The sequence below is a fragment of the Larimichthys crocea genome, chromosome XII, assembly GCF_000972845.2.
Source record: "Larimichthys crocea isolate SSNF chromosome XII, L_crocea_2.0, whole genome shotgun sequence".
In the NCBI taxonomy this organism is placed as follows: domain Eukaryota; kingdom Metazoa; phylum Chordata; class Actinopteri; family Sciaenidae; genus Larimichthys; species Larimichthys crocea.
In genome coordinates, this window is record NC_040022.1 from 11,388,100 (window position 1) to 11,407,066 (window position 18,967).

General features: G+C 43.0%; 1 protein-coding gene across 3 annotated transcripts in view; it reads right to left on the reverse strand.

Moving 5' to 3' along the window:
- The window catches only part of hdac5 (histone deacetylase 5), a 51,876-nt gene that overhangs the window by 1,471 nt on the left and 31,438 nt on the right, over positions 1-18,967 (reverse strand). For all 3 annotated transcript variants that reach the window (XM_019256233.2, XM_019256231.2, XM_019256230.2), the window contains 22 exons: positions 17,276-17,409; positions 15,354-15,485; positions 15,055-15,164; positions 14,070-14,186; positions 13,855-13,966; positions 13,642-13,755; positions 13,351-13,544; positions 13,152-13,270; positions 12,830-13,025; positions 9,092-9,203; positions 7,716-7,849; positions 7,233-7,353; positions 6,125-6,174; positions 5,923-6,030; positions 5,772-5,827; positions 5,552-5,639; positions 3,366-3,485; positions 2,096-2,193; positions 1,642-1,760; positions 1,392-1,525; positions 321-402; positions 38-215 (listed from right to left, as the gene is read on the reverse strand). In XM_019256233.2, coding sequence (XP_019111778.2) covers positions 38-215; positions 321-402; positions 1,392-1,525; positions 1,642-1,760; positions 2,096-2,193; positions 3,366-3,485; positions 5,552-5,639; positions 5,772-5,827; positions 5,923-6,030; positions 6,125-6,174; positions 7,233-7,353; positions 7,716-7,849; positions 9,092-9,203; positions 12,830-13,025; positions 13,152-13,270; positions 13,351-13,544; positions 13,642-13,755; positions 13,855-13,966; positions 14,070-14,186; positions 15,055-15,164; positions 15,354-15,485; positions 17,276-17,409 — 2,628 coding nt within the window. The remainder of the gene's footprint in view (positions 1-37; positions 216-320; positions 403-1,391; positions 1,526-1,641; positions 1,761-2,095; positions 2,194-3,365; positions 3,486-5,551; positions 5,640-5,771; positions 5,828-5,922; positions 6,031-6,124; positions 6,175-7,232; positions 7,354-7,715; positions 7,850-9,091; positions 9,204-12,829; positions 13,026-13,151; positions 13,271-13,350; positions 13,545-13,641; positions 13,756-13,854; positions 13,967-14,069; positions 14,187-15,054; positions 15,165-15,353; positions 15,486-17,275; positions 17,410-18,967) is intronic.

Sequence of the window (18,967 nt, forward strand, 5' to 3'; positions counted from 1 at the left end):
TAATGCTCTGAATGTGTCATCGCGTTTCACTGCTGACCTGCTGGTTTCCGTGTTGTCAGGAATGGAGCTTGGCTGCTCAACATCAACACTAAGGGAGGCCATGGCGCTGACCGTTTCTGCCTCGTCCTCCGATTGGGCTTGAGCCCCCAGGGGGCCATCCAATAGCGAGTGGCCACTTGTCTGAGACAAACTCTGGAGACAAGACCAGTGTTTACCTGCAAGGACAGAGAGAAAGAGAGAAAGACGTGGATTGAGGATCAAGACCTCTTTGTAGCTTCTCATCGTTGGGTATATTTACAGTGTGTGTGTGTGTGTCTTACTCTGGATCTCTATTACTCTCTCTAGTGAGGCCCATGCTTTTGGACATGGCTTCTCTTGAGGCCACTGAAAGACAGAGTCACACTGGGAGAGACAGAAAGAGTGTGTGTTTTAACAGAAATGCATGAAATCAATTAAAACTAGAATACCACTGACTGGAGGCTTGTGCTAAAGGAATCAACAGTCGCTCCAACAGTTAGATGAGTACAAAGCTTTGAGTCACAGCTTGCTTAGCCTAACTAGCCGACTTTTTTTGATTTCTTGATTAACAGCAACAACAACAACAACATCCATGTTGTTTTACAATAAAATGTGCAGCGTGAAGGATTGTCAGAGCTGGAAGACACTGTGTGTTGATCTGTTACATCAGTTATAATTACACCGGTTCTCCCACACATTGATGTTGACTTGTCAGAATGCGTTGGAATGTGTTTTTCTAGTTTCTAATTTCCTATAGGTAACAACATATGTAAACAGACACTGTCTGACTGTGGTCATTCAAACTGTGCTAATATAAGGAGAGTCATTTGTTTTTTATTGTAGATGTGTAGATGTTCATATGGTCTTCTGTAAGCAGTGAGCAACCAGAAGTTATGAAAAGAAAGCGGCAATGTATTAAACTGAATAGCACGGCCTGCCAGATATGAGATATGGCTTGTCTGCAAACTTGGCAACCTCACTGTAAAGACTCAGTCACTGCACCTAAAAAGTTCATGCCACTTCCGCTAGAACCACAAACTGTTTGTGAATGAGTTCTATAACATGTTAATTACTCATTTGTTTGAACCTGGCTAGCTGTTTCTCATGTTTCCAGCCTTCGTACCAAGTCCTGACTACAGCTCTGTTACTTGATATCAATCCACTCATCCAACTCTCAAAAATAAAGAGAAAGATAATCCCAAAATGAGTCTAAGTTGGTTGATTGTTAAACCATATAATATTTGCATATTGTTCACAGAGATGGTGGCCAGCACCTCCAGGTTCAAAAAGACTAGCATGGCTCACGTTTGATACATAAACACAAATAATTACTGCTGACATTCTGACTCTCTCTCTCTCTCTCTCTCTCTCACCGGGTCTCCCAGCAGTGCAGAAACACAGGCCTCTGATGCGTCGCATATGGCAGTGAGGTCATGACCGCCTTCCAGCGCCATGACAACGCGCCCGCCCGCCAGACCCATCAGCAGATGCGTTAGCTGCCCGAAACCTGCCAACACACAAACTAGTCTTAGTCAACACTATTTAAAACTTGTGTTGTGTCGTTGAGGTAGTGTTAAAAAAAAAAAAGACTGGCCTGGTCACCGTGGTAACCGGCGTACTCACACTTGGCAGAGACATTGTATCCTCCCAGAGGAGACTGATGACCCTCGACTGCGTCGAAGCCTGCAGACACCAGGACCACATCTGGACTGAACTTCTGAGCGATGGGCATCACCACACTCCTACACACACACACACACACACACACACACACACACACACACACACACACACAATGGACATTTTAAATCACGTTGTTACTTTAACATGAAGCCACTTGAACTGCCCACTGGGGATTTTTTTGTATCGACTCACTAATGTAAGTCAAAGTGCTTTGGGATTAAGAGAGCAAACATTTTGTGCAACATGAAACATTTCCAACACGAGCAGAGATGTCTACACTGCCAAGAGCCACACAGTGTCCACTCACATTTCACCCATGCCTCTCTGTGGACCTCAGTAATGATGTCACCATTTATTAAAAAAAAAAATTAAATCTAATCGTTCTAATGTTTACCTGAAGGCAGTGAGGTACTCCACGTCACCCATAGGTGGCTCCACTCCTCCAGTCCACGCTATGTTCACATTAAAACCGACACCTGCACCTGATCCCACCTGCAGAAAGAGAGATGTTAATATCGTGCGTCTCTGACGTGAAAGATGGTAACAGGATTATAAATTATGAAACAAACACCAAAGAATCATTTATGTCTGTAAAATTACAAATAAATGACTTGGACTGTTTAAAATGTACTACACAGTGGTGACCTGTCAATAGTGGGTGAACTTGTGGTGCCTCAAGAGCCACAAAACTTCAAGCAAGCTTCATGAATTATTCAAAATGAGCAAATGAATCTGTATTCTCTTTGTAACTATCTTCCTCCTGATACCAGCTCAGTCTAACACATGTAAATGCGTGTGAAAAGGGTGGAAAAGACGACTCACTTAAACCAACAAAACACTGGGATTCATGAGTGTTTCTCACGTTATCAATAACTGCAGCGCATCATTAGAGAAGCAGAGACTGCTCTATAAAATAAAGTATTAAATGTGATCTGATGTCAGCCATTTGCAGCTGCACTGGTCCAGCAGATGGCAGCAGGGAGCCTTCAATAGACAGAGGTATTTTTTTATTTGCATTATATTTTTGCATTGCTGTAACTATCACAGAAGCAGAACATTAGCAACTTAATACAATATTTGATGAAAAACATAATGAATGTACATCCAGCATCTATGTTGAATTTTAACGTTTACATTTAAATAATGAAGTCCAAGGTTGGTTTGGTTTTCTAAAGAAGGACATCCGAGCTGAGCTGATTGATGGAGTGTGTTTGCTTTTCTTTATTTAGTCTTCAAAGTCTACAGCGCTATTCCACTGATCCATTGGTGGCAGCAACGCAGCAAGAAACGTAACAATGTAGCAGCAAGAGGCGGAGAAGACTGCAGGTCAATGGAAGCAGTCAAAGTTGAAACGATACCGCTTGTACAAATGTTTTATGAAGAAGGAAACACATTAGTCAGACCTCAAGGATAGACACACAGTGTGTAATGTTTAGTGTAGCATTTTTTTCTGCTAAGATAAGGCTGCACCGATACCCTGAGGGGAAAATTCAGCGCACAGCTAAAGGTCAGACAGAGTGTGTGTGAATCTCAGTCAGTGTTTCCAGTGTGTGTGGTGATGAGAGGAAGCACCAGTGTGGTACTTTTTTCAACACGTGGGGACAACTATTTCTGAATTCTCACCTCTACTTTGTGTGTGTGTGTGTGTGTGTGTGTGTGTGTACCTCCTCAGGAGCTCCGCTGCCAGGAAAGAAGTTTCCATCGTCGTAGCGGTGGAGGGAGATGTAGAGGACGTTGGGGTCACTGTAGAAGGCCTGCTGGGTGCCGTTGCCATGGTGAATGTCCTGCAGTGACAGGTGTCAGAGTGGCATCAGCGAGAAGGTCAACGGGTTGTTATGAGAGAGACACTGATTTGTTAGCTGCTGCCGCAAGGAATTGTGGGGCAGATTTATCTCCTTTCCTTTTCGTAAAGGGTGGCCCAGTGTATCCTATGCTCAAGGCGTTAAGAAAGGAAGCACTGAAGCCTTTCCTTTCCTTTCCTTTCCTGTCCTTTCCTTAATTTAAAGATTTTGTACAGCTCTTATGACTGCTACGTGAATACTTCCTTGGACTTGAAGTAAGATCAACTATCGTTTCTCTGTGACCTGTGTGGACGTTTAAACTGGGCCAAATGGGACAGTGCCCACAAGCCAACAGTCCAACGGGCCAGCTGGGAGATTCTTTTTCACAACAGTCTAAACAGGCAGCGCTGGAGGATTGAATGAATCAGCTGGCCTGTAGAATTAGTCAACCCAACTTTATTTATACAGAGCTTTGAACACAACATAGTGCTTTTTTAAGATATAGATATATAAATAGATAAGATATAGCGATAAGAATACTAATACCAATGGCACATAATGACAACACAAACCTAATTAAGCACAGCTAAAGGCTAGTAAATAAAAGAGCGCTCTAAGGTGACTCTAGAAAATGAGATGGTGGGAGGAAGATAATGCCATCATTGCAGGGCAGTGATAGAGAATTCTGTGCCTCTTTAACACTTAGTCCTGGATCTCATGACAGACAGAGGTCTCTGGTCAGATGGGCGCGAGAACGTTTAACACTTGTGTCGTGTAGCAGAGACAGCGTAGATGTCATGGATGGTGGCTTTTGTGCTGCATTTTGAACTAGTTGGAGACGGGAGAAGACTCAGTGGATGACTTTGTCCTGGTCAAAGTACAAAAAAATTGATCTGAGTTTGATGCACACAAACATTTTTTTTTTCTGACTCAGGAAGTTTTAAAAACACTAACAGACACTTAAATTATAAAAGGAGAACAGAGTTATCCTCCGAGTTAAGATCCACGTGGAATGAACTGAGATAACCAAGAAAATGTCCCAGATCTGTCATGTGGAGAATGAATCAGCCTCATTTTTTTCTTTATTTTTTGATTAAAGGTGCTGCTTGTTTTTCCTGCGCAGAGAACGGTGAGAACAAGAGTCGCCTGCTTTGAGGTCAGACAGCTCAGTCTGATTTGTGACAGACTGGCAGACTTCAGATCAGTGGTGCTTTGACATTAAAAAAAAATTCATTTTCATTTCATTTTTATTGATGAGTTATGTAATGCTGATAGTTTAGCTAATGTTACGCCGCACTGACACGAACAGTATATAATGTGGGTGAAACGTTATACATTGTGGTCAAATATCTGCAAACATTCGCTGCAGCCTAATGGTCACATTTGCTACTGTGCTTTATGTTTTTATTACCTCAGAATGAGTTTATATCTACAGACACTACGAGTCCTCATCCACAGGGACCTCCATGTTGAACTGCCATCTCACACCAACTCAACACTGAGTCTTGATTGAGTGTTTTACATTTCGCATGTTTCATGGCCACCGTGGTTTCTACTTTATGTTAAAGACGCATTATTAAAATGCAGCCTGACATCACACTGCAGCCGCCAGTCAGATGTTAGGATCGGGCAATTCTCTCCACAGTCAGCCCAAAATGTCTCTGAAGCTGATACTGTCTACAGTATACTCTACCTGTTGTGTTCTGGCTTACTTTATTTCATGTACCAGATATTAAATCTGTGTCTGGCTCACAAATTACGCAGCAAAATAGAGACAGGAAGACGTTTAATTTGGTTTTCGTCCAATGGTTGAGTGACAGACAGTGAATGAGAGTAAGGGAGTGCCAGCATCAAGATGTGAGTGATTGCTTCATAGCGATTACGGTCAGCATCACCCACAGCCGCTCCCCTCCTTCACCCCACCACACCCACGCACCACCACACAGCCCTGCAACAATACATAAATACACCACTAGATGCCACTAAATCCTACAAACTTCTCCTCTAAGAGCCAAACAAAAATGTTTAGTTCTGTCCTTGTGACAATGCTGAGAGATTTTGTTACTCACCCAGTCCACAATGAGGATCTTGCCCACTCCCAGTTTCTGCTGCAGCAGCTTGGCAGTGATGGCTACTGAATTAAAGAAGCAAAAGCCCCTGTTTTCACACACACACACACACACACACGCGCACACACACAAAGAGAAAGTGGTACAAAATGTTAATCATCACTTAAAATGTGATGTATTCAAATATGCAGTGTATCAATGATGTTGTGGGTGTACTGACATGGCGGTGGACTCCTCAGCATGGTGACCTGGTGGACGAACCACTGCGAAGCCGTTCTGATACAAAAACAGACACAGAGTGAAGGACGGGTAAGACACTGTGTTTACACTTTGTTTTCAGTAAACCGCGTACGTTTCCACACACGTGTTACCTTCAGCTCCCCCGCCGCAACTCTGAAGGCCAGCTCGATGACTGAGCCGACCGCCATGCGTACCGCTGCCGACGAGTGCATCTCATTCCACACGGTGTCACTGTCCACCTGGAGGAGGAGGGTCAGCACAGAGTTCAGACCGTCAGACCAGAGCTAAAACACTGACATCCAAACAGACAGACAAGTAGAAAGATATCCTCACCCCTATTCCTCCACAGGGGAGAACAGCATACATCTTTTGGCTGATTGGACCTGAAACAACCAATCAGAGTAGAGGTTAGAGGTGTTTCAGTGTGTGAATTAGGAAGAATAATAGTAGGAAGACAGTGAATTAAACTGCTGCCAATTGTAGCTGCTGTTCGCTAATGTTAGCTCAGTCTATTATCAGGGCTGTCTGGACTGTGAGCTCAGAGGTTTTGACCTGTGGGGGAATTCTAACAACACCAAAACGGACACCGTTTCAGAGCCAGGTAGTTGGGCTCAGCAGAGAGGATGCTAATGGAGTAAGTTTGACCGAGTGACCGAGGGACTGACTTTTAGTTGTCGGTGGGAGCTTGGTGAGATAAAAGGCTGAAAGACAGACGACGAGCTGGGTAATATCAGCTGGCTGCTAAGCCTTGTGTTGTTGACTTTGCTTGATGTTTGGCTGTTGAATCGCTTTTGATCATAAATAATGTTTATGTACAACAGCAGTAATGCACTGCAATGCAAATACCAATTTCTACGTAGTCTAGCTTTGAGGCAATAATCCTTATGGGGATACAGGTTTTGTTTGTATTAATAAAGAAACATCTACACAGCTCCAATCTAACAAAGACACATTCGACTCACAATTTCATGAAACAATTACTTCCGCTTATGCCGTGATAAACACGTCTATAACTTTTAGACAAACAGAAACTCTGCTGTTTGAAACATGGCTTGTAGCAGTCAGTCATGTGGTCTCCACAGCCTGGTTTGCCCTGACTAGATAAGTGTACATAAAGCAGTTAAAATGAGCTACAACAGTAACAGGCAATCTAATAATGTCAGATATAATAACATCAGTCACATGAGACATTTTCATCTGATTAACTTTGACTGTTGATACTTGAAGTACACTTTAGTGATGATACTTTTATTGAAGTAGGATTTTAATGCTGAGTTTTACACTCTAGTACTTTTACTTAGAGATCTGAGTACTTCCTGTCAGGGTGTTTTGAACTTCAGAGTGTCGTCGGCACGTTTAGATGTGTGAATGTAGAGTTCAGCTCAGTTTTCAGCAGTAACATGTTGACAGCATCAGATCTGACAGACAGACAGACAGTTACCCAGCAGTTTCTTGTGGTCCAGTTTGTGTCGATTCAGTGGACTGGTTCCATACAGCAGAGTGTGGAACTCTGAATGGACGGACTGGATCTCATCCAGAGATGCTTTACGCCCACGAATCCTCTGCTCACACACACACACAGACGGAGGGAGAATGAGTAAGGAGTTTGCACATTTTAAATTTGCATGTAAGAGAAAAATAATAGAATGGGACATTTGGGAATTAAAAAAAAAAGGGATGTTGGTGTGTATGGATGAAGAGAAGATGTGCTGATGGCGTGATGCTAAAACAAGATCAGCTGTGCTAACAAAGGCTTTCTACTCCACTCACTTTCTCTGGGAGGTGAATGTTGGCAGTGTATTGCAGTGCATGCTGGGATAGCCTGCAGCGTGAGCACCAGCCGTGACATTACATCATTGTGGGCGTAGCAATTCTACGAGGTCCTGTTTGCAAAGTGTGTGTGTGTGTGTGTGTGTGTGTGTACCTCGCAGCGGCCCAGCAGGCCCGTCTCCTGCAGTCTGGACCAGATGCTTTGCACTCTCCCAGCATGCTCCGGGTGGATGTGAGCGTTGCCGCACACACACTGATGCTTCAACATCAGACTGTCGTATACGAGCCCTTCAAACGAGAGAGCAGAAGACAACAGGAAGATGGGCGTGAGTACTACAAAAGTAAAAGCCAAAAATAGAGAAATACATAAAACTAGATGGTGCACAGATAACGCCTCACATGATAAATGATCAGCAAAAACATGTGTGTTCATGGTTCCCACATTGTGTTTTGCAGTAGCAGCAAAAGGCCACTAGGTGTCAGTAGCTATGAGATATAGATGTGAGACGTGCAGGACAACACAACACAAACCTCAGGTAGACTCTGTTAGGAAAGACTTATCTGAATACACTATTTACGTTTCACGTATATAGGACTCATAGTTTATGGAGAGTTTGACATTTATGGAGACTGTCCTCCTCTCCTTCCAAATGCCACAAAAAGCTCCAAACTTCCTCAAGACCTTTTTTAAAAAAAGCTGCTGAGAGCTTAAAGAATGGGCAGTGTTGACTCTGTCGCTATGAATGACATGTTTTCTGAATGAACCTACTCACAATGTCCACAGTGATTGGTTGACAGGTGATGGGTCTGTCTAAGTTGATATTATATTATGTTATGGACTGCTCCATGTTCCCCATTACTCGTGAACAAGACCGTAGCAGGCGAAGCTCAAAATGAACTTCCTCCACCGGGTGGCCGGGCTCAGCCTTAGAGATAGGGTGAGGAACTTGGACATTCAGAAGGAGCTCGGAGTAGAGCCGCTACTCCTTCGGGTTGAAAGGAGCCAGCTGAGGTGATCCGGGCATCTGATTAGGACGCCCCGCTGGGCGCCTCCCTTTGAAGATGCTCTGGGCACCTCTAACTAGGAGGCAGATCCAGAAACTGCTGGAGGGACTATATAACTCAGGCTACTTGTAGCCTGAGGATGTTGTGAAGGGTTAACAGCGTTAAGCACAAGACCAGGATGTGTTCTAGTCTTACTAGTTATTTTAAAAGTCAGAGTTTATGTCCACTGAGGCTTTTATTGTGAAAACAAATACAGGAAATGAGTATGTACTACAAACAGGTGGTTTCATGTTTGGATGATCAAAACTACTCAAAACTACCAAAAGATTAGCAACATTAGACAAAACATTAGTTACAAATGTATGTTATTTTAGTCAGTTCACTGTCACCCAACAGAGAGTCAGCTCCCTGTTGCCAGGCAACAAGCATGGTGGCTTACAGTAGGCGGACTGGTGCCGGTGATGTCAAACAAACTCTCCTCCTGATAACAAACCAGATGTGTGTGAAACAAAAACAAAAACTGACCGGTGGTGAAGAGGTGTTTGATGGGATTGACAGTGGCTGCGGGGGAGGACTGCGCTCTTCCCAGGGGTCTGTGGGACAACGAAGACTGGAACACACCCAGCTGCTGCAAGGCCTGATGGGAAGCAGATGAGAGACACAGGGGGAGAGAGAGAGAGTGAGTTATGATTCACAGCAGAGGGATGAATCACAGATCAATCCATTCACTGCAGAGACAGTGTGTGTGTGTTTAAAACATGACAGAATGCTTAACATCACCCCCCCAGTCTCTCTCCTGTCATCACACACACTGCTGTATACTTGCCGTGTGTGAAAACATGCCATATATTGACATAATGACAGATTATTGTTTGTTTGATTGATAAAAAATGCTGCTACGACACTTTTTATGACAACAAGTGTTATGCTTGCCTTAAGTTTTGGATCGACTGTCCTGAAATTTCACCTTTGAAAGGTGAAAATGCACACACACACACACACACACACACACACACACACACACAGTGTAGTGTCTATATATAGGGGGTGTTGCTGTGCTCCCTGCTGCGAACTGGGTGACTCATCATCGTGAGTCGGTGGACACTAAAACACACACAAACACACACACACACACACACACACACTTGAAGATATGCAGACATACAGCCACACACAGCGAAGAGTCCAGTGGTTGAGTCACCGGCTGGTGATGTCACTGCAGCATCAACAATTGTGTGTGGGTTTGCGTGTGTGTGTCTCTCCGCTCAAGTTTGACTGGACACCCAGCAGCGGAGCTCGAGCTCGAGTTTGTCTCCGTCCGAGCGCGTTTCCTGCGCATGCACGCCGTGTATGTCGCAAAACAGACAGAACGCGACAAGCGTGCGTCACAAAAAAAGTCTTGCGCTTGTGTTCCATTCAAATCCCACTCTTCTCTGTTTGTGTAAAATGTCAAAGCTTTCTTCTGATGACTCATCCTGCACTTGTGTGCTTCAGCAAAAAATAAATATATATAGATGTGATTGCACATTTTAGACTGATCCATTCAAACTTTTCCTCAAATAAGAGCTGTCTCCTCCTCCTCAGGCACAAACAGTGGCCAGGGGTCAGATGTGTGTATTTGGGTGCGCTGAGGCAATAACAGCATTGGAGTGTGTAGGTTTGTTTTGTTAAACAGAACTCTATTAATTTAGCAACACACTCATTATGTTCAGTTTTTAAAAAAAAGGATCAAAACGACATAACAGAAACAGAACTATCATCTTCCATTCATACTTTTGTTCACCCACAATGCAACTCGACTGAAATCACCTGATTGTACAGATTCAACATCTTTCATTTTCAGTCGACGCTGACTCAAGTGGCATTACTTGAGACAACATCAAGTCCAACTCAAGTTGTCTGCTAAAACAAACATATCCAATCTGCAAAGCACATATCGCGCTGCGTAAAGCCAGTGAAGTGGCTGGCAGCCAGACAGCAGTCGGAGACACAACACAACTTCATGAACAACTTCATGAGTAAGCTGATGAACCAGCAGCATGGTCTTGTGTTACACCTGCTCTTGCTGAACACCTGCAGGGGAGGACTGCAGGTGACCCTCACCCTAACCTTGTCTTGCTAACCCTAACCCTAGCCTGGATCTAAACACCCTGGATCGGTCACTCACCATGGTTTTAACCACTACAACCTCTTCCAAGAAGATTATTCTAACCCTAAACACTTGGGCTCCTTGCCTAACCACAACCACCTAATCTCTGGCGTACTCTAGACCCGGACATCTCCTCCACATGCTGGCCTTCAGACTTTGGACATCCTCCACCCTAACCCCTCCCCAGACAGTTATCCAACCCCTTACCACCCAGGCTTCTTGCCTATCCCTAACTGCCTAGTACTTCAGACCCTACATCTTGTAGCTGAGGTGGGTTGCCATGGGTGTGTCTATACCTATAACCGCTGTGAAACAATCAGGAAATAACTTTTATTTCTCTGATTAATAACAGCTTTATCGAGGCCGGCGCTCGCTCTCTGTTGTTGTAACTCTGTCTCTCTACCAAAGCCCTCTCTCTCTCCCTCTAATCTCATCGGACACAAATCAAATTAAACTTCTTCGTGTCATTATTTTGCAGTGTAAATTGTGAGTCGGACTCAGATTTAGAAACTGGTACATGAAATAAACAGTGAGAACACACAGACAGGTAGATGATCAGAGTTTAGTCTGTGAATCCACCTGGATAGTCTCTGCTTCAGAGACATTTCATGCTGTCTGTGGAGGTTTGACCGATCTGAGTATCTGATTGGCTTGTGGAGTGTGATGAGGGGCTCCATTTTCCCAAAAGTTGAATCTGGTTCAACTTCTCTCCCGGACGCCGGCGACGTTTTTTGCAGCAACCCCTGCGTTTGCTGACTGCCGGTGCGGAAACGCACGACCCTCCACTGAAATGAATGAAAAGACCTCGTTTTTGCCGCGCCGCCTGTTCCTGTCTGAATGCCCACTTAGCCCCAGAACAGTGCAGTATCCTGTTTGTCTTTTTTTCCCCAGGCTGGCGAAGTCATGACCCGCCATGATCTAACCAACCAAAACCAACGAAGCCAACGGATCCTAAGCCAATCACGGACGAGTAGAGAAAGGTTAGGCGTTGGCACTGGCATCTACTGGATTAGAGTAGAGAACTAGAGTTCCTGAAGTGTAACGTTAGCCAGAGCTAGCTAAATGTCAATATCAAAGTAGATGTTCATGTTTAAAAATGGTTTGACCTGAGCCAATGATACAACAAAGATAGCAGTCATACAGCAAGATAATTTACCGGTATATTTTGGACACACTTGTATTGGAACGGTACTCGATATCCACTGATACACAAAGTTGAGGTTTCGGGATCAGAATGGGGAAGGAAAAAATTGTACTTCGTCAAATTTTGGTAAACCAAAAATATGTACTTTACATTGAAAGCAGATCATGTTATGTAATGACCTCACCAAAGCACAATGTGCTGTTTCTCTGAAGAACAGCATCCAAAAAGGATATCTAGTTGTGATACTCAAAAAACAAACAGCTCACTGCAGATCTCTGTGTGTGAAAACAATTGTGCGAGGGTGAAAAACACCTGAAGCCATCTCAGGTTTGGACTAAAGCAACGGGCCCACCGTTGGCTGTGATGACTCAGATAGCTAACGCTACAGCAACATCTGTAAAAGAGCAAACACAGTGAGAAAGAAAACAGCAGGAGGCTGGCTGATGATGCAGTTTTGTGATTCATCTCTCTGTGGGATGATGCTGCGTAACCAAAATGTCCTGAATTTAAGACCAACCTGGCAGGCCCCCACAGCCCCATCAGATGAGTTTCCGCCATCGATCCCACCCATCACTTTTTTAAACAATAACATAAACAAGTAAGAATAAGACACAACAGAATGACAAAGATTGGAAATCACAAATAACCAAATAATAACAAATAACCGCTGGCACGTGCAGGGGAGAGGTTGATCCAGACCTCCAACTTTTGGGAAAACTGAGCCCGACGTCACGCTCCGCAAGCTCTGAAGCAGAAACTATCCACTGCGAGTCAGGCTATCGTAGCTGGTAGCCTCCAAGATGTTCATCAAGGAGAACACAAACATGAGGATGTATTCTTTTTGATGATTCAACGAGCGACTCCACAAATATCAGTTTCTTAGAATATAAGTGGATGTGTATGGAGCTGCTGAGACACACTGCGGCACATTCAGTCTCTGCAGAGAGCAGCATTGCGTTCACACACAAACCTGTGTGTAGGTCCCTCTCTCCTCTTCGTCATCCTCCCTCAGCTGGATGACGTCCTCTTCTTCCTCCTCTTCATCCAGCTCGCTCTCCGTACTCTCCCCTTTCACATGCACTCCCCCGTGCTCCTCGTCGCCCTTCATATGCACGCCAAGTCGCTCGGAAGAGGGTGTGCTGTCATCAGAGCCCTCTTTCTGAAGCCTGATTGGTCAGAATAACAGGGCAGACAACAGGTTTAAAATAACATATGGATATAGATACATTACGATACATTACATTACACGTTAATCAGTCATTCATACTGATTGGTTGTCAGAAATGCCTCACCTGTGAAGGCTCGGCCCTCCGTCATCCTCCTGCATGTCATTGGTCTCTGTTAGCTCCTCCTCTGTCTCCTCTGGGTGGGTGGGCGGTGGCCTGGGAAGCTCTGCCCCCTTCGATAGCATCTACACACACACACGCAAGGTAGTGTCAGTGTTTGAATGCATGTGTGTGTTTGTGTATGTGTTTGTGTGAACTTGTGTACCTTGTAGTGTTTCTCCAGGAAGTGCTGATGTTGCTGTTGGACCACTAGCTGCTGCAGCGCCTGGGGGGACTGGGGCAAAGGTGCACTCTGGGTCCGAGCCAATGGCCGGTGGCGAGGCAGCTTGTTGACCGACCGCATGCCGCTGGACACGCCCCTCTCTGCCGTAACCAGCGGCGACTGGCTGTACATGGGGACTGAGTGGGTGAAGGGACAGAGCACAAAGACAATGAGTTAGGGTCACTACCGTGAACGTTAGCATTGACTTCAGTGTACTTGTGTGTGTGAGTATACCAGCTAGCATAGCAGTCTGTTGTCTGGCCTGTTCCAGCAGTAGTACATGTTGCAGTAACGAGGAATGGGCAGAATGAGAGCTGGGCGGCGGTGTCTCCACATCATGCCCCACCCCTTAAAAGAAACATCATTACCAGTTCAGAATAATCCATACATATTATTATTATTAACCTAATAATTTAAACATAAGAACTTAAATGATCAGAAGTTTACCTGCAGGTAGGGAGGAGGTGGATAGAAACTTCCCTGTTAGAGCTCCGCCCCCTCGCAGTGATTGGATGGCTTGGCGCTCGGCTTCTTGTTGAGCCGACAGCTTCTGAGAGGGCTGTAGAGGGGAGAAGGGCTGTTACTGTGGTAACCACACTGACAAAGTAACTTGCGAGTGTTACGATTTAGGGGTATTGATGAGAACTGTGATGTTTACCCACCGTGATGTGTGTGTTGGCCGGGAGACCCAAGGAGATATTCGGCAAGGAGGGCGAGGTGTAGAGATTCAGAGGACTCAATGTCCCATCAGCCCCCAGCGTCTGATGGAGAGATCTCAGCTGCAGGCAGACAGACACACAGGCAGACTTTAAGTATGCTCTGTAGAATCTTAGCAGTAGTTGATGTAAGGTAATACATAAAGAAAATTAATCCATGTTGCCATAGTAACCATTCTTTTAACATCTACTGTAAGCACTTGACCATCATCTCATATCAACAAAGTTTGCCACACTTAAAGAATGCAACCAAATTTGTCCAGCTGTTTTAACCCATATCCTGGCTAGCTAGCATTTACAAGCATCATTATCCCTGTTAACATAGGCAAACCACTTCCCAGAAATTATGTTTCAGTGGACATTTTCCACATCTAAATTTTTTTTAACAGTTGAGCCCAGTTTTTTATCCATAACAAACATCTTAATAATTCTTCATTCTTTTCTGGGACTGTTAATTGTGGTGTACCCCAAGGCTCCATTTTAGGCCCCTTTTACTTTGCCTTACTAATGCTTCTTCTGAGATCTGTGGATATATAACATTCCTTATCGTTGGCGCACTGACGATATGCAGCTATATTTCCCCTTTAGACAACAAACACATGATGTTCAGTCTCTTCTCAGCTGACTGAAAGATGCCAAATGCCCAATGGCCAATAATATAAAGCAATACAAAGCGTCCTGACCCTAATGTGCTAGGAATACAGAAAACAACTAAATATTTCTTTTTTATGTATTTTAAATTTCACTTTGGTTAACAATTGTTCTGTAAATGTACAAATTAACTTTTCTTGAACCACAGTGAACTGTAATTGGCGCGTTCAAGCTGTCTGTCAGTACAAAAAAACTGAATGGTGACAACGAAACCAACCTGTGTTCTGCATGAGTCAGCGCGCATAACTTTACATTTACTTAAAATAAACTGTGTGTGTACCTCAGTCTGTATGTTGGGCACCGATCCCGTGTTGCCATTAGCTATAGCTGAATTGGAACTGTTGGGACTGCTGGGACCTGAACCTGGAGCGCTATTACAGAGAGAGGAGACTGGTGGAGATACATAGACAGACAGAAAAAGAGAGAGAGGAGTTAATCATTGAGTTCATGTATAAAAATGCCTTATGTATTATTAATATAATTTATAACCTTTTAACCTTATAACCATTTCTAATACTTTTTCTGTCTGTTTTCAACTTTATGTTCATGTACAGTATGTGTGTGTGTGTGTGTGTTCACCTGATATCTCTATAGCTCTCTTCTTAAAAGTGCTGATAACTGTTCCATCCTTCCTGCGAAGGAGCGGAGAACTCCGCCTCTCTGCCACCTTCTGCTTCAACCGCGAGCGCACCTTCAGGTTGGGCTCTGAGACTGAAGAGACATGGAGAGACAGAAGAAGTGAAACCTGCTCTGTGATCACGTCGACCTTTTTTGATAGAGAACAGAGTCTGCCCTTTTTGAGTTTTAAATCTTGTCTTGTTTAATTAGCATTTTTCTAATGTGTGTGTTTCATTGTGGAGTGCTGTGTTTTGTTTGGCAGAGAATTTGATGGGGGTATTTTAAGGTGGCTGGTGATTTGCCAACAGGAGACTATCAGGGCGGATACAGGCTGTCTGGTAATCCTACATCACATTTTGGCTGGCTGCACGTGTTGGCTGGCTGATTTGTTTGCTGGATGAGCAGCTACAGTGGGTGTATTTTAAGGTGGCTTTGGTCTCAAAGTCAAGGTTAAGGGCACGGAGCAGGAAGAGGGAGAAAAAGCATCCAGGTTTTATTGGTTTGAACTGTCTGAACAGTATCCAGCAGTCCTGTTTCCAGGAAAACCTGGATGTCTTGTTATTGCTAACCCTTTGACTATGTGGCATCAGATCAGATCAACAGATCTGACTGAGCAAGAACTGGACGCAGGCATGAAGAAGAGTTGCAAGTGATTTTAATGTCAAGATTTTAAAATGATGCTATAGAACAATGTATTTTTGTTCTCATGTGTGAGGCTGCAGGAGCCTGAAGTATCCCAGGACACATTGGAAGATATTTACTGAGCAGGTAATTAGAAAAATGACAGAACCATAGATGTAAATGAGCCTCATTCCTGTATGAAATCAAATGTCCTGTGAGTCATTTTCATCCAGATTTAGTGAAAGTTTTAAATGAAAATCAACGGAAAAATAATACCCAAAATAAACAAACTAACCCACTACTGATCACACACAGCTACACACTTACAACATATACATCATGATAAATTCCCAAAGTCTCTGCTGCAAAAACACCAAACTTTCCACCTCAGCCATGAGTCTTTTTTTTTTTTTTTTTAAATCAGCAAACTAAAAAGTGCACATGAACACAGGTGGGTGGAAATTCACTTCCTAGTTCCAAAATCACTTTGCATTTGAATGAGAAATCTGCAACTGTTATTGTAAACTACACACGAGCCACGTAAGGATAGAAAAGCATGACGGACATAAAAATATGAACCTCTGACCTCACACAGACATGTTCAGAGAAGATGCTTGACATGCTATCAGTTATATCTGAAACTGTGTGTGTGTTGATGAACCTCCTCCCTGGTGAGTCAGACTGGCACTGACTCACACACACACACACACAATATATATATATATATATATATATAATATATTATATATATATATATATAGATATATATTATATATACTAACCACACATAATACATATACATAGATACACACACATAAACATATTATAATATACATACATACACACATATATACATATATACAACACACATACACAATATATATACATACATACACACATATATATATACATACACACACATATATACATACACATACATCTACACACACACACATATATAATATATATATTATATATATTATATACATATATATATATTTTATATATATATATATATATATAATATATATATATATCTATATATATATATATATATATATATATACACACACACACCACACACACACACACACACCAAACATATATATATAAATAAATAAACACATCACACTCCACCTCCGCATTGTTCTTTATCAAATTACTTGTACATGGCAAGACACACACACACACACACACACGCACACGCACGCACGCACGCACGCACGCACGCACTTCCCCGTGCCTCAGTCTGTCTCTCCTACCTGTCTTGCGGAGCGGGAAGTCGTCTTTGCCCTCGTAGTTCCCCAGCAGCGGGGGCAGTTTGTAGGAGGGAGGAGTTCCCGGGGTGTTACTCTGCGGAGGAGAGCCCTGCTCCAGGGAGGTGTGCTGGGCTCCCCTGCAGGCGCACACACACACACACAAACAGGAGGGGAAAGTGAGTTATCTGGCTGGTAAAACAGTCACAGTGTTAAGTAATGAAGTGTTTCAGTAAAACCATCTCCTGTCAACCCTCTTAGTGTACTTTGTTTAGTCATTTCCTAGAATGCCTTTCCTGTTATTTCCTGTTTCTGTTTCTGTGGAAATGTTTCCTCTGCGTCTCTTCTTTCATTGTTTGCTCCCATGTGGCGGAACGCTGGTGCAAGATGGATTTATGGAGAAAAGCTATGGAGAAGGACTGACAGCCAAACCTGAACCTGAAATACCCTGGACATGAGACATGGAAAACATGAATCCATCTCTGTGTTAAAGAGATGGTTATTCTCATACATGAGCGTCTGATATGTAAATGTGTGTCACAGCCTGATTCAGATAAGACAGGACAGACACAGAGGAGACAATGAAAACTGCCATCACACTTATGTAACGAGGTGTGTGTCTTAAAGGAGCTGATGATGGTGCCAGAATAACACCAGCAATATCTGTCAATGTTGGTACTGTATGTGTCTTATTCATCCCTCAATAAATCAAATCATTGGAATTTTTTAACATGCATATCAATGTATTGTTTTAAACCACATGAGTTATTAGATATATTTATTCATTTGGGCATCATTATTTATTAGTTATTTTCATAAATAACCTCAGTAAGTTTTTAGTGAATTTCACTCTGCAACCTTGGTGGTGTAATTCCTCAAACCTCCCCTTGAGGCTGGCTCCAGAAGTGAGTCAGTCTCCATAAGTCCCCATGTTCAAATGTCCAACTTCACAGCAGAAATAAACATGTTTACAGCCTGGTACAAAAAACGTTTTGGTCTCTGTAGCTAATTTCCCCATTCATGACAACTGTACTGGGGGGGAATTTATATACAACTCACCTGTTCACATTATATTAAGGCTTAAAGTTATGCAGGATTAAGAGCGCGGATGCTTTGATTGAAGGCTGATCAGAGAGAGCACCAACTGGCAGACTAGTTTTGCACATTTTTAGTGGCTAAAAGTTCTGCTTTATCTGCAGATTTATTTGCTGACTCCGTTTGATCCATTCATACTTTATATCATTTATCAGAGAAATGTTTCATATTTTTCTTGAAGAAAAAAAGGTCTTGAGAAGTATACTTTGTACTTTTACTGAAGTATTTTTAACACCAGTAATTTTACTAGTAATTAATAAAGTACTTCTGATTCTGATTTACTTGAGTACAGATTTTCAGTACTCCACTGGTAAATACTTACTTAAAGTATTTACTTTTATACTCACCCTAATTTCTAGATTGTTTACCAACTAAGGTATTGGTCAACAGTCACTGTTGCGCATGATTAGTATGTGTCATGTTTGATCATGCATTTCTCAAATGTGTCAAAACAGGAGACTAAATTTCACTGGTCAAAAATGTGTCAAGCGTTTTTGTGAAAGCATTTTATCAGCTCAATAAAAAAAGTGTTTGCTTGTTTGTTTTTATTTAACCTGCTGGGATTCATTCTGACAAAAACTGAATCATTCCTCAGAGTGACTT